General features: G+C 31.5%; 1 protein-coding gene across 1 annotated transcript in view; it reads right to left on the bottom strand.

Annotated features, from left to right (window-relative positions):
- LOC127466854 (glutamate receptor ionotropic, kainate 2) overlaps positions 1-12,915 on the bottom strand; it is a 246,679-nt gene that overhangs the window by 81,500 nt on the left and 152,264 nt on the right. The window contains exons 6-7 of the mRNA XM_051778199.1: positions 11,823-11,876; positions 8,668-8,841 (exon numbers count right to left, since the gene is read on the bottom strand). Of these exons, the coding sequence (XP_051634159.1) occupies positions 8,668-8,841; positions 11,823-11,876 (228 nt within the window). The remainder of the gene's footprint in view (positions 1-8,667; positions 8,842-11,822; positions 11,877-12,915) is intronic.

Genomic DNA, 12,915 nt, shown 5'->3' with positions numbered 1-12,915 from the left:
TGTTTGATCACCCTTTCTGGGAACAAATTTTTCCAAATATCCAACCTAAACCTCCCTTGACGCAACTTGAAGCCGTTTCCTCTTGTTCTGCTTATTACTTGGGAGAAGAGACCAATCCCCGCTGGCCACAATCTCCTTTCAGGCAGTTGTAGAGAGAGACAAGGTCTCTCTTGAGCCTCTTTTCCTCCAGGCTAAGCAACTCCAGCTCCCTCAGCTGCTCCTCATAAGACTTGCGCTCTAGATCCTGGACCAGCTTCATTGCCCTTCTTTAGAAACATAATCTTTGACAGATCATGGTTACTTAACTGCAGTCCTCAGACTCCAAATTTCATACAGTCCAGACATATATTTCCTCAGCAAAGGCACTAATGTTCCTATTTCAAAAACAGCCTATGCTTCAGCTGGTCTTCTACGCTGCATAGGAGGTTTTGGGTGTTGCATACGCTCTGCATACTTGCTGTTACACTGAATTTCCTCTATTACTTTGTAAAGAGCATGTAGAGTTCTAAAACAAAAGCATTATGTAAGTCCATGTTAATCTTAATTATTTATTAATATATGCATACATCCTCAAACCACATCTGGAAGAATTCAATGAAATCTTCCATAGGAGAGAAACTGCAATTTCTGTTAAATGCCATAAAACACATAGACATATCTTTCCTTTGGGATAGGATCACAAGTTTCTGATCTATCCTGTCTCCTAAAATTCCAAAAATTACTATATGCACTACTCAAATATTTAATAATGCAATTAATTCTCAAAATAGCTGACATATTATTTCTAAAACATCTTACAGCATGAAATCCTGCATAGTCCCTAAACTCATGTAGTTAACTGTGCCTAGGGGAGATTCTTAGCTTGTAATGCAGTAATGAGTAATTGTTTAGTATTTCCTTTGAAGTACACATTTGCTGCTACACTGTTTTACTAAACACATCTCATCAGCAAATCCAGAAAATTCTTTTAGCTAAAGGGATAATTATAAAGCTGTCTACAAAACAAGCTATCCTCTTTGAAGTTCTAAATCAGAATCCAAGGCTGTATTTCTGTAACAAGTATTTCTTTTTATTTTTATTGATCTTTTTACACTTAACAGCACCTTTACCTCATGAAATCCTTTTGTCCAGTCACAGTGCCTGATAGCAGTTGCTAAATTATTTTTTAACTAGCTATCTCAAATATAACTATTATTTCCATATTGTTAGGTGCAGATAAAGATTACAGTTTCAAAAATATCCTTTTACTGTTCTGAAAACTAAATGACTAATTTGTACAAAGCTATTCAACAAGTTGGAAGTCTTATCTTCCATAAAATAACTCCATTGCTAAATTAAAGAGATTGCAATTTTAAATCAAGAAGATAAACAAGTATGAAATACTTTGTTATTAAAAAAAATAAATCAAAGCATACACGAAGGAATTATCAGAGAATAAGCCACCAATTGAACAAGCTTAAAAATACTATATTTTCAATGAATGTATTCTTTTTTACCCCGAAGTCTATTTGCCTGAAGGGCAAAAAACCTAAATGTCAGAACTTTCTGACTCAGTGCAGAATTTTTACCCAGTGCAATAACCTCACTAGTTAAATCAGTTTATGCTGTCACTGAAAACACATCAAGGATGAACAGAGTAAGGCATACTCCAGAGGTATACTGAAAGAAAACCCTGAATGACACCATAATTTTTTTCTTCCTTTAGGAGGAATGCAAAGCAATGAATTTTGGAGAACACTGCTCAAGAAACTAAAAAATTGAAGTACAGAATAAAATTAGATTAAAAAATAAATTGAACTAAATATACAAAATACTAATAATGCTAATAGAGCATATTTCCAGGTTTGCATCTCCCCGATTTCTTGAGTCAGTAACTAGGAGATTAATTTTAACACTATTAGGTTTAAATCTAATCTCTTCATTTGTCACAACTTCACTCTTCATTTTCTATTCATACTTTTCCTTGGCTCATGCTGTTCACCTAAACCTTGATTAAAATGAATTAGAGACATCTATATTAAAATTATTGGGATTTGAGATTTTGGGTTGGTTTGGTTGATTGACTTGGGTTTTGATTCAGGGTTTTTTTGTTTGTTGTTTTTTGAGTATTGAACCTTGGAAATACACACTTTTCTTTCAGAGCAGTATAAGAGTGCCCAGAGTATTATTCGTGTCCAGTTATCTGACATGGGAGTTATTTATCTTTTTCATGAAAAATATCATTAAACTTTGGTTATATCAGGATAAAAGAACTGAATAAATTCTTTTTAATTTTGGATGTTTATGTTTCATACAGCTCTTCCAGCTACAGTTGCTACAATTTCAGTCCTTTATTTACCCTCTTAAACTCTTCCAAACTTCATAATGGAAAAAAGTAGATTTTCCAAATGTATTAGCTTAACCAAATTGATTTAACATGATTCAAAAGCCTTTACTAAAAATAAGCCTAAGGGATCTGTTGATTAACGGGCTCTTTCACCTGGTTACAGGCAGCCATTTGACATGGCCTTCCTACATTTGTCCAATTCCTTACAAGGCTTTAGGGTTTTTAAACACATTGATTAATGCATCTGAAAATACACCATTGTCATCCATCTATACCCACTGCTTGACCTTACATTTTTTTACCAATTCTTTGTATTGCCCTGGGATTCAACAAAACTTCTGAGAATATTAAACCAACATAACGATAAAGCCAAGAAAGTGAACGTTTAGGTGAATTAGGTTTTACAGCACAGTCATAAGATTTGAACATTGAGAGATTGCTTACTGGAAGCTTTCTTACAATCAGAAAAAAAAGAGAACAAACAAAGAATATAATATATAGATGTGTCCCTCAAGTCGTTAGGTGTGCAAATATGGAGAGCTAATTAGGGAAAAATATTTTACAAATCCAACATTATTCTCTCTTTTATTTCCATTCTCAAATACCAAAGGAGTTATAATTTCAGGATTTTTACTGTATCCCTTAAAATGGCTAGTTTCAAAATTAATTTCTTAGACAGCTCTGTGAATGAAGTCATTTGTATATTCCTTCAATTGAAGAAAATGTATGAAGGTATTAGCATTTTTCCTCACATTCTTTGCATCTTCTCTACAGTTATATATTTAAAGAAAATACCATTGGATCTATTCTCCTTATCCAAGGAAGACTAAACACCAGCTTTAGAATCTTCAAAACTTTGTTCATAAAATTTATCTCCTTTTTTGAACCAGATGAAACTCCTATACACAGAAATGAATCATAAATCCATTCTGTGTATGCAAAAAATATATGTATTTTTAACTACAATATTTAATATCATTCTAAACTCGTACTTTTTTCAATTACCATTTACTGATAAAACATTATGTTTTGTGGCGGAGAATACCTTTGCTTGAAAAGCAGACTATGTCCAGAAAAGCAAGGATAAACTTAAAAAAAAAAAAAAGAAAATAGTGAAAAATCGAAGAAGATAATTAAGAATTGAAAGAGAAAGTGCACAACTAAATTATACTCCATTCTACCAGGCAGAGTACAAAACATATCGGATGTAAACTATGATTTTTCTGAGAAAAACGCTTAAATATTAACCTTTGAGATAACGTTCAACAAGTACCATAGTTCTTCTCTGCACCTGCCATATAAAACTACTAAAGTGAACATTAAAGAATAGAATTAATAGTCAGAATAGGAAAAAAAAAGTACACTCCTTTCTACATAAGAGGAAAGCAGATAGCTAAATTGGATGATAGGCAAAAGCAATTAGTAAGGAAAACTTTATGTTAATGAAGCAGCAGAGCTTGTTAGGTCATCTTAATTATGCATGCTAAATTCTGACTTGAGGCAAAGAAAGCTGTGAAGATTAATAGTTGTAGAGTAAAAGAAGTCTAAGCTCATAACACTTTTTTCATGCTCTACTTTGCTTGGTCTGAATCATGGTTGGCATATATAAACTTAAAAGTATATTTATGCTCCGGATTTTTTTCCTCTTTCTGTGTGCTACTTGTACAGACTCAAAACCAATAAATGAAGTATGTCAAGGTAAACTTTCTCTAAAATAGTACATGACCCCTCTGTTTTCCAGAATATTTTTCTGTTTATACAGTACAGATGACAATATTGTTAGAATTTAACAAAAATATTCAGTCATTATAGTTAAGTAGGTTTTTTTTCCATCTTGTAGGAAAATTTAAAATTCAATTTTTGCTCCAGGCTAAAATAAGCATGAACTCTTCCAAATCTAAAGTAAGAAAAAAAAATCTTAAGTTACATAAATTAAATATTATTATTTTGTTCTAGTTTGTTTGAGTTTTTTACTAACTTACATTATAATTTCATTTTTCAAGAAGAAATCATATTCTGTTTGAAAAAATAATGTGGCTTTATTAACGTCAAGTCATTTTGTTCAAGTGGTCGCTAAGTAGCAAACACTTCCACATTTCAGAATTCAGTATAAACTTGGTGGAAAACAAAAATTAAAATATCATATATCAGAGAATCCTTTAAAGATCCTCAGTCTAGTTAGAAGTTGTTCAGTAACAGGATAACACAAGGGGTAAAAGCTAACGATCCACCCTGTCCAGAGTCTAACTTTATAACAGTGCATTTTGGACTGCTAACAAGTGAAATTAGGTGGTGAGAAACAGGGAACTGCATGACTGAATCAACATTAACAATTACATTTTGACAGATTAGAGACATTTTGGATTTTATCTGGAAATATGTAAGCCAAATTTTAAAAAACTCACTTTTATGAATTGCTGATTTAAATCAGGAAGTGCAGGATCAAGTGAGAATTAACTACAAAATTTATTCTAGTCTGAAAAAAAGAAACAGATTTGGATTTAAAATGCAAAAAGTGCATTCTTTATTTCATTGGGATTTTTTCACCCAACAGTAACAAGAAGAAACAAGAAGACAATGAGAAATAGAGAAATGTTAGATACAGCTATTTCTACTCGCAAGAAAAATAAAGTATTGCAATAGTTTGATCTTTGACCTTCTTTTCTTCTGTTATTTTCTAAAGACGTGGCTTATTACTTGTGGCAAAACTATAATTAACAAATTCCTGTACTTTTATTATAAGAAACAATAATCATGACATATGCCAGTTCCATGTGATGTTTATTTTTAAACGCACTATATTTTCTTTCCATCTGTTTAGTAAGAGCATGGTGATACAAATACAACATTCAAAATAAATACAAGACTGTTGAGAATACTCACACAAGTGTGTGACACGGATAAAAAGACACAAATGTATTGAATAGCAACACATTTAGATTAACATTTCTATGTTATGAGCATAAGTACCATTTTGATTACCCTTGGACCTAAAGAAATATGAGAGAACCATCAAAAGCATGAATTAGATCTCATAGTATTTGAATCACAATAGAAAAACCTCTTCAGTAAAAGTAGACCGGTAAGACTTCCTCAGGGCTTCTATATATCATATAAAAGTATATTCACATTTAGTCTTTAATAGAAATTAGTTTAGACTTTTATAGAAATCATATCTATTTGATTCTTATAAACATTTCAACAAGCACACCTTTTGCGTAAAGAAAGTGTGTATAGTCTGACATAACATGGCTAATGATTTCCAACATTTCCACAGATTTTCTGGAGTCACAGAAAGAATAAAGTCAGTTGTACTGTAGCTACTCTCCCAAATCATAAAACGCATTTAGTTTCTTAGGTATACAAATAAGTAAACATTTATTAATAGAATTATTCAGTATGGAAACATTCATTAAATAGTTTAATTTTGTTTTCTCCAAAGACCATGCAAAGAATCTTAAGAAATTGTAAAAGGAGAGTGAAATATAATGGAAAATATGATTTTCATTACTCTTCCTCTCAGGTGTGCTAAACCATCACCCTTTCCAGAGCTGTGCTGAGGAACAGACTAGAAGCAAAGGAAAAACTATTGTAATTGTACTCAATAGGATTCCCACTTGAAAGCTTAACTTGGAACATTCCAAAGAGGTGAGATGAAATTTTATACCCACTCTTTATTACATTGAGATACTAAAGGTAAGATAATTTTGAGGAAAATTATTAGTTAGAGGTTATACAAGCCTACAGAAAACACCTTGAAACAATAATTAAGACTGGGAACTCTGTGAATCATAAATAAGGAAAAAACAGTGCCAGAGTTATATTGATAGTTCTAACTGCCATAATGGCTAAATTGATATGGTGAAAAAGCCCAGGGTAGAAATACCTAGCACAAACACCACCAGAGTTTGAAGACTTTGCAATCCATAATTACCTGGTTTTACACCAATGGAAAGCAGTGAGTCTTTACCAAGGTCTAAATACATTATCCATGCCCCAGGTTTTTATTTGGCACAACTTTCAGGTGGTTTAAAACCTGATTAAATGGCATTTAGCTATGTTGTTCAAGTTGAATGCACTCCCATTAAGCAGATTTTTTTCCCATTAAGCTGTAGCCATTATCAACCAGCAAAAATTAAAAAAAAAATCCAGTTCAGCCCATATCAGAGTATTCCATAACAGCAATATCTGTGAAGAATCTTTCATTCCCAAGTACATTTTAGACTTTAAATACACATGAATATCAGTGACATGAAAGTCAAATTTTACACACTTAACAACTTCACTGATCCTAAGTCAATAAAATGGTTTATTTTATTCTCAGCACAGACAGAACACTGTGCAGTGATGCCATGAAGTGAATTTCTTTTACACCTTCCAAAAGGACATGCTGTGAATGTTTTTTCTGTATCTAAGGCCAGATTATAAAAGCTCTGTAAGCACTTGCCGAGATTATTAGCCCTTTAAATATCCTTTAAACATTATCTGCATCCCTCAGCTATTTAAAACCCAGGTAATCAAAGCATATTTAGATGCTTAATCAACATAAAGAATCCCCATAAAATATTCATCACAGTCTATATGAACACTTGGTTCCACTTAGAGCACAGAGGGCTTTAAAGGGTCCAGAAAAGAAACCACTGTGTTTTTCATGCATTTTTTTATATTTTTCTATCCTGAGACAAAGTATTGTCATAAAGTATTATTCTTATAGAGTCATGTACTAGCAATTATAGGTTTCTGCCTCACATCAGAAGCTTTTCTGAGAGAAACGCTTTCTTTACAGTACCACAGAAGATGAAAAACCTGCAACTGGCCCACAGAACTCTATTCTAATATTTATTATTCCATTATTTTTTTGACCATGGCCCTATGTTCTCACAAAGTAACTATCACTACTTATTTGGTAAATATCAATTACATATTTGATCAATGCATAAAATATACAAATATAATGAATGAGAAGAAGCGTCGCAAATTTTAAATTCAAAAAGATAAAAATAAAGGAATGAAAATATTACTGCAAACAAGGAAGTATGAAACAATGGCTTACAATAATAAGCAACTCTTTTATATAAACCAGATGGACACTTCACACAATTTTCAGATTTTTGGGGGTTCATTTGCTTATTTGAAATTATTTAGAGAAATGAACAATGTAACTTTTAAAGTACTGTATGATAGAATCTGTAAAGTTCAGTACAACAGAACTAGTAAATAAATTAAATTTAAAATGTTTGAAATTATCATATGCAAGATATTATATACAAAAGTACATTGAAGAAAAAAGTATTTTTTTCTAAAAATGATAACTTTCTAAAAAACATTAAATTAACTTCATAAAATATTGATTGTAATTTGGTAAGTAATGTCTATATAATCTTTAAACCTTATCAGTAGAAAAAAATTGTTCAAAACATGAACTATGTCATGTGGCTTAATTAACACAGTCTGGACAACTGATAGATAATGAAGATATAAATCTTCAAGAAACAAAATTTGCTTTTTTTCAAATGGAAAGTGAAAAGCCTCAACAACAACCCTCCCTCAAAAAAACAAGCAAAACCAAAACGAAACCCAACAACCTAAATTGCTAAGTGGTCAAAGTGGTAAATCTTTCAATGAATTTGAAGACTAAAGAGGTTCCAATTAGGATATGTTTTAAAATAGATCCCTTCCTGACATTGTCATTCCAGATTTAATTCCAGCTAATGAGCATAAACTCACCAAAAACCTAGTAATGAAAGTTTATTTTCAGGAAGGTAATTGTGATTTTTATAAACAGAACTGAGGCTAAAGAATAATGGCAATGCAAGGAAAAAATAAACAACCAGATTAATTACCTCTCTGAGGTCACAGAAGTGGAAAAGATAGTAAGAAGGTGTTATTTATAATATTCATAAAATATTTAAAAACAAGATTTATATAGATATTTAAAAGTACACATTATTAATGAATGAATCTTAAATTAATAAGACACACAAGACAGAGAAAGAGACAGCTGTCATTAGCTTGACTTTTATCAGGATTTTACGTGATCCCTCGCAATATTTTCACCAGCAAAGTAGGGAAATGTGGACTAGGTGAATTAGACATTTAGAATATGGCACTATAATTTGGAAAAAAATATATGGTATGTGTAATTTTGAAAAAAAAAGTAATATAGTCGTATTCAATCTGCAAAATATTAACAGAAACACTGCTGTAACTCCCTGCCTCATGTTAACAATACTATTTGGTTACATGCCTCTAAACCCTTGTAGTAACGAACAAAAAGTCAAAAATTTTTTTAGCTTCCTAAACATATCCTAAAAAAAGGAACCAAACACTGGTATTCATACCGTCATAAATCCATCCAGCAAACCTGAGTCAGGTTTTGGGGGTGCTTGCAATCGCTCCATAGACCACTTTTCAATGATAGATGACACCTGTGTGTTTTCCGTGTTTAGAATTCTGAATCCAGTCATATTGACACCACTGTACCGATAGGGTTCCACATCCAGGGCAAACAGATCCTGAAAAAATTACCATTGTATATTTATATACATATGTCTTTAATACATTAAAACTCCTATTTCAATTGTTGGACCATCTCCCCAGATGAGAGCATGGAAATTTTCAGTCCTATATATGCTAGGAAGTATGTTCTGTTTATTTGGGTCTGTGGACAAGAAACTTGGCTGACCTTATAGTGGAAGCAATCTGACTCACAGAGGAAAAACTGTCTTTCAGGAAGTGTTAAGTCCAGTTACAGAATTGTATCCACTACTAATTACGCCAAAATACTATAGTAAGCTTAAATATTATTATTGATTGCTAAATATTTTTATTAATCACTACTTCTTGGATTAACCAGAAGTCAGACATCAAATCATAAAATAAACAGAATGAGAGTTTCCTTGCACTTTCAGTCCCTGTGAAAATTGAACATGTTAATCTTAGGAGGATAAATTGGTGGGAGGGGAAAAAGGGGGAGTGGTGAGCAGGGAAAAGGGGAAATGTACACAGCTTTAAATTTAATCAAAGGCATTTTTCACTGCCACCCATTGAACTTCAAACAGGGGCATATCTTTTCCTAGGAATTTATCTTTGCAAGAATAACCTTTGCCAATTAACATGTTTTCAATACATATGTATGTGTGTATGTGTGTGTATAGTTAGCCCTCCAAAACACACAGAGGCAAATATAATTCATAAAAAGAAAAAGAAAAAAAAAATTGCATTTTAGCTCAAGAAACTAAACTCAATATTATTCTAATCCTTTGACAAAATCCTTAGAACCAATGTAGAAACAGTACTTGACTTTAGGAAACTCAGGTCTAAGATCAAGTTTTGAACATTGGGGGAAAAAAGATGTAATCAAGGTTATACATAGGATATTACTGCCCTATGACATAATTTTAGTTTTACTGAGCATAGTAATTCTTCCCATAATTTGTACTTAGCCATTTCTCTCATTTTTAATGTGACTTTTGCTGTCAGTTTAGTATATTATAAATTTCCATAAAATGGAAATATTATAACATTTGCCTGAATCTGTTTTGTTTACTGGTTAGACCAGAAGAAGATTAAATATTTTACTATAGAAAAATCAGAATATAATTCGTTATTCACTGTTAACATCACTCAGACCACAAAAATATCAATCAGTTATCAACCACTACACATTTTTAATTATAGCTAATAATTATGATGTAATTTCCCAAACATAATACCAAAGATATGCAGGTGTCAAAATTCATTTAAAAATAACCGAATTTGTATCCTCTTTGTATAGAAATAACACATTTTATTGCAAAGGAAAAGTTGAACACAACTAGACCTATGCTACATTTTCCTCTTTAAAAAATTCTCAGTTTTCACCGTGCAAGAGGTTAGAACCTTGGATGTAATTATTTAATCCAAACACATTCATGTTTACACTAGAATATAATAAATATACACAACAATATTATGCATATACTACAAATGCACACAGGTCAGTGTATTAATGAGCTACTGCATTAGACCCTGAATCAATCATGAGGAGATTACACAGAAGACTTGTAAACACTGTGACTGGAAAATTTATTTGACAGGATTTTTACCATGTCAGGTAAGAAGCAATTAATATATCAAAACAGTTAAATTGTAATGCAAGTTCCAGAGGTACATTGCAAAATCAAAATCTATTACATCTTTGTGCACAGTAAATTATCCCTTGATAGTTCGAAGTCAATATAATACTCTAATCTCCTTCAAAAATCTAATGTTCTAATAAGGAACTAAGAGTGACAGAAAATCCTGATTTTAAAATATAGCTTTAAGAATAAAAATTCAATGTCAACGGGCAGCATACTACTCAAAGAAACAATTATCCTTGATAGCAAAATAAGAATTTAAAAAATAAAAAATTCCTTGAAACGTCTATAACCCATTTTTCTGGAGGAAAATATATTCAGTGAGGGAAATTTTATTGCATGCAGTTCTAAATCTATAAGTGATAGAATAACTTACCCTTCTAAATAAGACAGGTATTTGTACAGGGTGTGCCTTTGAACTTCACGAATTATTTTGCTTTTTCTAGCTACTTCATGTTAATACTTTCCATGAACTTGGTTTCTCTGATTCTGAGGTGAACTTCCTATTCTGCCACAAAGGATTCATTTTCATAGGAATTTAAAAATACATGTGACTTTAAACATGGGTCATTTCAAGCATGGTTTTGCCAAGGCACATCTGTCTCATACTTGTCTTGTATTTTAAGAAACTTAAATAACTGCAATCTAATTAGACAAAACGACCTCTCAAAACAGAGAAATGTCCACAACTATATTTCCTAGAGTATTATTTTACCAATTTTTAAACTGTTTCTTAGTTAGGCTGTGGTGAGCAGCAAAAGCGGTCTTTGTTATGTTTGTATGAGTGTTCTCATTTTTAATGTTCATTTAGTGCAAATGATAGATCCAAGAATTATCAAATTCCTTCTAAGTTACATTTGCACTGGACACCAAAGAATATTGCATAATTCATGTGCCTAAAAAACTCATGTGGATTGTTAAATAAAATGGCGTTAAGATTCATACCAATTATTCATGAATCATATGACAGAGAAAAGCTATCTTGTAAAATGTTGGATTAAAAATAAGGAATATATGAGTAAATTTAAAAACTATCTTAATCTTCAGATACAAATAGCCAAAAGATAAAAAGGACAAAATGCATAATATAAACAATGAATTATGAATTATATACTTAACCCTCCTTCACTGCAGTTAAAAAGTGCAGTACTACAGAGTCAGTTGGTTTTTCAGGTCTAGCAGTTTCCAAGGCACACTGTTGAACAATAATTAAGCCATCCTGATGAGTTTTCACTGAAAGTAAGAAAACTCAACAGAGAAAACATCTTGTACTCACACCCCATTCCAGAGAGACCTTTTACATGTTGTTAAGTAATATAATTAGGAAAGTAACATCTTTGTTAGATGTCATCAGTATGTTTTTATAAGTCACTTACCAGTGTGGTAAAGATATAGTGATAGTATTCTGTCATCATTCCCATAGCTAAAGCCTTGGAAAAATAAACAAAAGATTAATTTTTCTGAGGTCACATAATACATTTTTATCACACTTACGTGGCAAATGAAAAGTTGCAAAAGAATACTACTGGGATCAGATCATAAGACTGGAATTATACTAAAATTAGGTCAAGCAAATAATTTCCTAGAAGTTAGAGAAGATTACTGACTATTAAAGGAATTTATGAAGCAGATCTTCTGATAGAAAGAATATTGTTAGACTGTTTAGTCCAGTAAATGTGAAAGAGGCTTGTATTTTTACATACTAATGGATACATTGTTACCACAAAAAAATCGAGTTGACAATATTTTCATTCATTATTGAACTCTTCCTTTAAAATTAATAACCTCATAGGAATTTCCTTTTTCTATTTTGATGAACAATACTATGCATATAAAAGAAGGACTCAAGCTTATATTATACGTGTACATTTTTTCAACCATAGAAGAAAATTCTCTTGAGTCAAATTTTGAACAGCCAGATACATACTACTTAAATGAAAATGAAGAGCAAATATTAATAATATTATGCTATAAATTCAGATGTCTATCAAGTGCCTTCAATATTAAATAGTATTTGATCAACTGTACATTTTAAATGTTCATACTTTTCTCTTAAATGCATAAGAACAAATATTTGTAGATAAAATTTTAAAGCAATAAATTCTGTCTCATCATTCTTATTACTAAGGGTATTTTCACGTGAAAAGTTTGTATCGATAATCTGCACAAAAGCTACCTTAGATCAGTATAATTTATTCAATCATTTTAGTATCTACAGTGACTTTTATCTAATTTTAACACTATAAAAAAGCTACAGCAGTAAGCAATATATTCTTCCTTTCCAGTAATTATTGGAATTTTTTCCCAAGTCCCTACCAGATGCATCTCCTTAAAGACACTGAAGGTCACAATTACACTATTCTGACAAAATCAGAATTTGTATACAGAAGTATTATCAGTTTTGAGGGTTTTGTGAGCCTGTTTATTTGTGGCAATGTCTGAAAACTGATAAACTCAATAGTCTATATG

The sequence above is a fragment of the Manacus candei genome, unplaced genomic scaffold (assembly GCF_025592945.1).
Source record: "Manacus candei isolate 608988 ecotype Guabito, Panama unplaced genomic scaffold, ASM2559294v1 h1tg000011l, whole genome shotgun sequence".
Lineage (NCBI taxonomy): Eukaryota > Metazoa > Chordata > Aves > Passeriformes > Pipridae > Manacus > Manacus candei.
This window is presented reverse-complemented; position numbering and strand designations above follow the sequence as displayed.